Source organism: Anneissia japonica, unplaced genomic scaffold (genome assembly GCF_011630105.1).
Source record: "Anneissia japonica isolate Jap-2015-1 unplaced genomic scaffold, ASM1163010v1 scaffold92721_len500_cov77, whole genome shotgun sequence".
Taxonomy (NCBI): domain Eukaryota; kingdom Metazoa; phylum Echinodermata; class Crinoidea; order Comatulida; family Comatulidae; genus Anneissia; species Anneissia japonica.
This window is the reverse complement of record NW_022742109.1, coordinates 1-500: the sequence shown is the minus strand read 5'-3', so window position 1 is coordinate 500 and position 500 is coordinate 1. Positions and strand designations below refer to the sequence as shown.

The window sequence follows — 500 nt, the reverse complement described above, 5'->3', positions numbered from 1 at the left end:
GCGTCGTCGTTTGTTCCACAGTGGTGTCATAGGGTGTTGTCTTCTCTCTCGTTGTTGATTCAGCGATTGTTATATAAACAGTTGTCTTCTCTTCGGTTGTTGATTGTTTAGTAGTAGCATCAACCGTTGTCTTTTCCTCCGTTGTTAATGAATCCGTTGTAGAATCTACAGTTGTTTCTATTTCAGTTGTGGACTCTTCAGTTATTCCATCGACTGTAGATATTTTGTCTTTCGTTGTTAATCCTTCAGTTGTTATAATTACCGTTGTGCTCTGCGCCGTTGTTTGTTCCACAGTGGTGTCATATAGTGTTGTTTTCTCTATCGTTGTTGATTCAGCGGTTGTTATATGATCAGTTGTCTTCTCTTCGGTTGTTGATTCTTTAGTAGTAGCATCAACCGTTGTCTTTTTCTCCAATGTTAATGAATCCGTTGTAAAATCTACAGTTGTTTTTATTTTAGTTGTGGATTCTTCAGTTGTTGCATCGACTGTAGATGTTTTG

At 38.0% G+C, this 500-nt stretch overlaps 1 protein-coding gene across 1 annotated transcript; it reads right to left on the bottom strand.

The window, feature by feature from the left end:
• Positions 1–19: 19 nt before the first annotated feature.
• Positions 20–438, bottom strand: LOC117118941 (the record flags this gene model as incomplete). Its single annotated transcript, XM_033263674.1, has 1 exon — positions 20–438. A coding segment is annotated over one exon (419 nt), but the record flags the coding sequence as incomplete, so codon positions are not given.
• Positions 439–500: the final 62 nt, after the last annotated feature.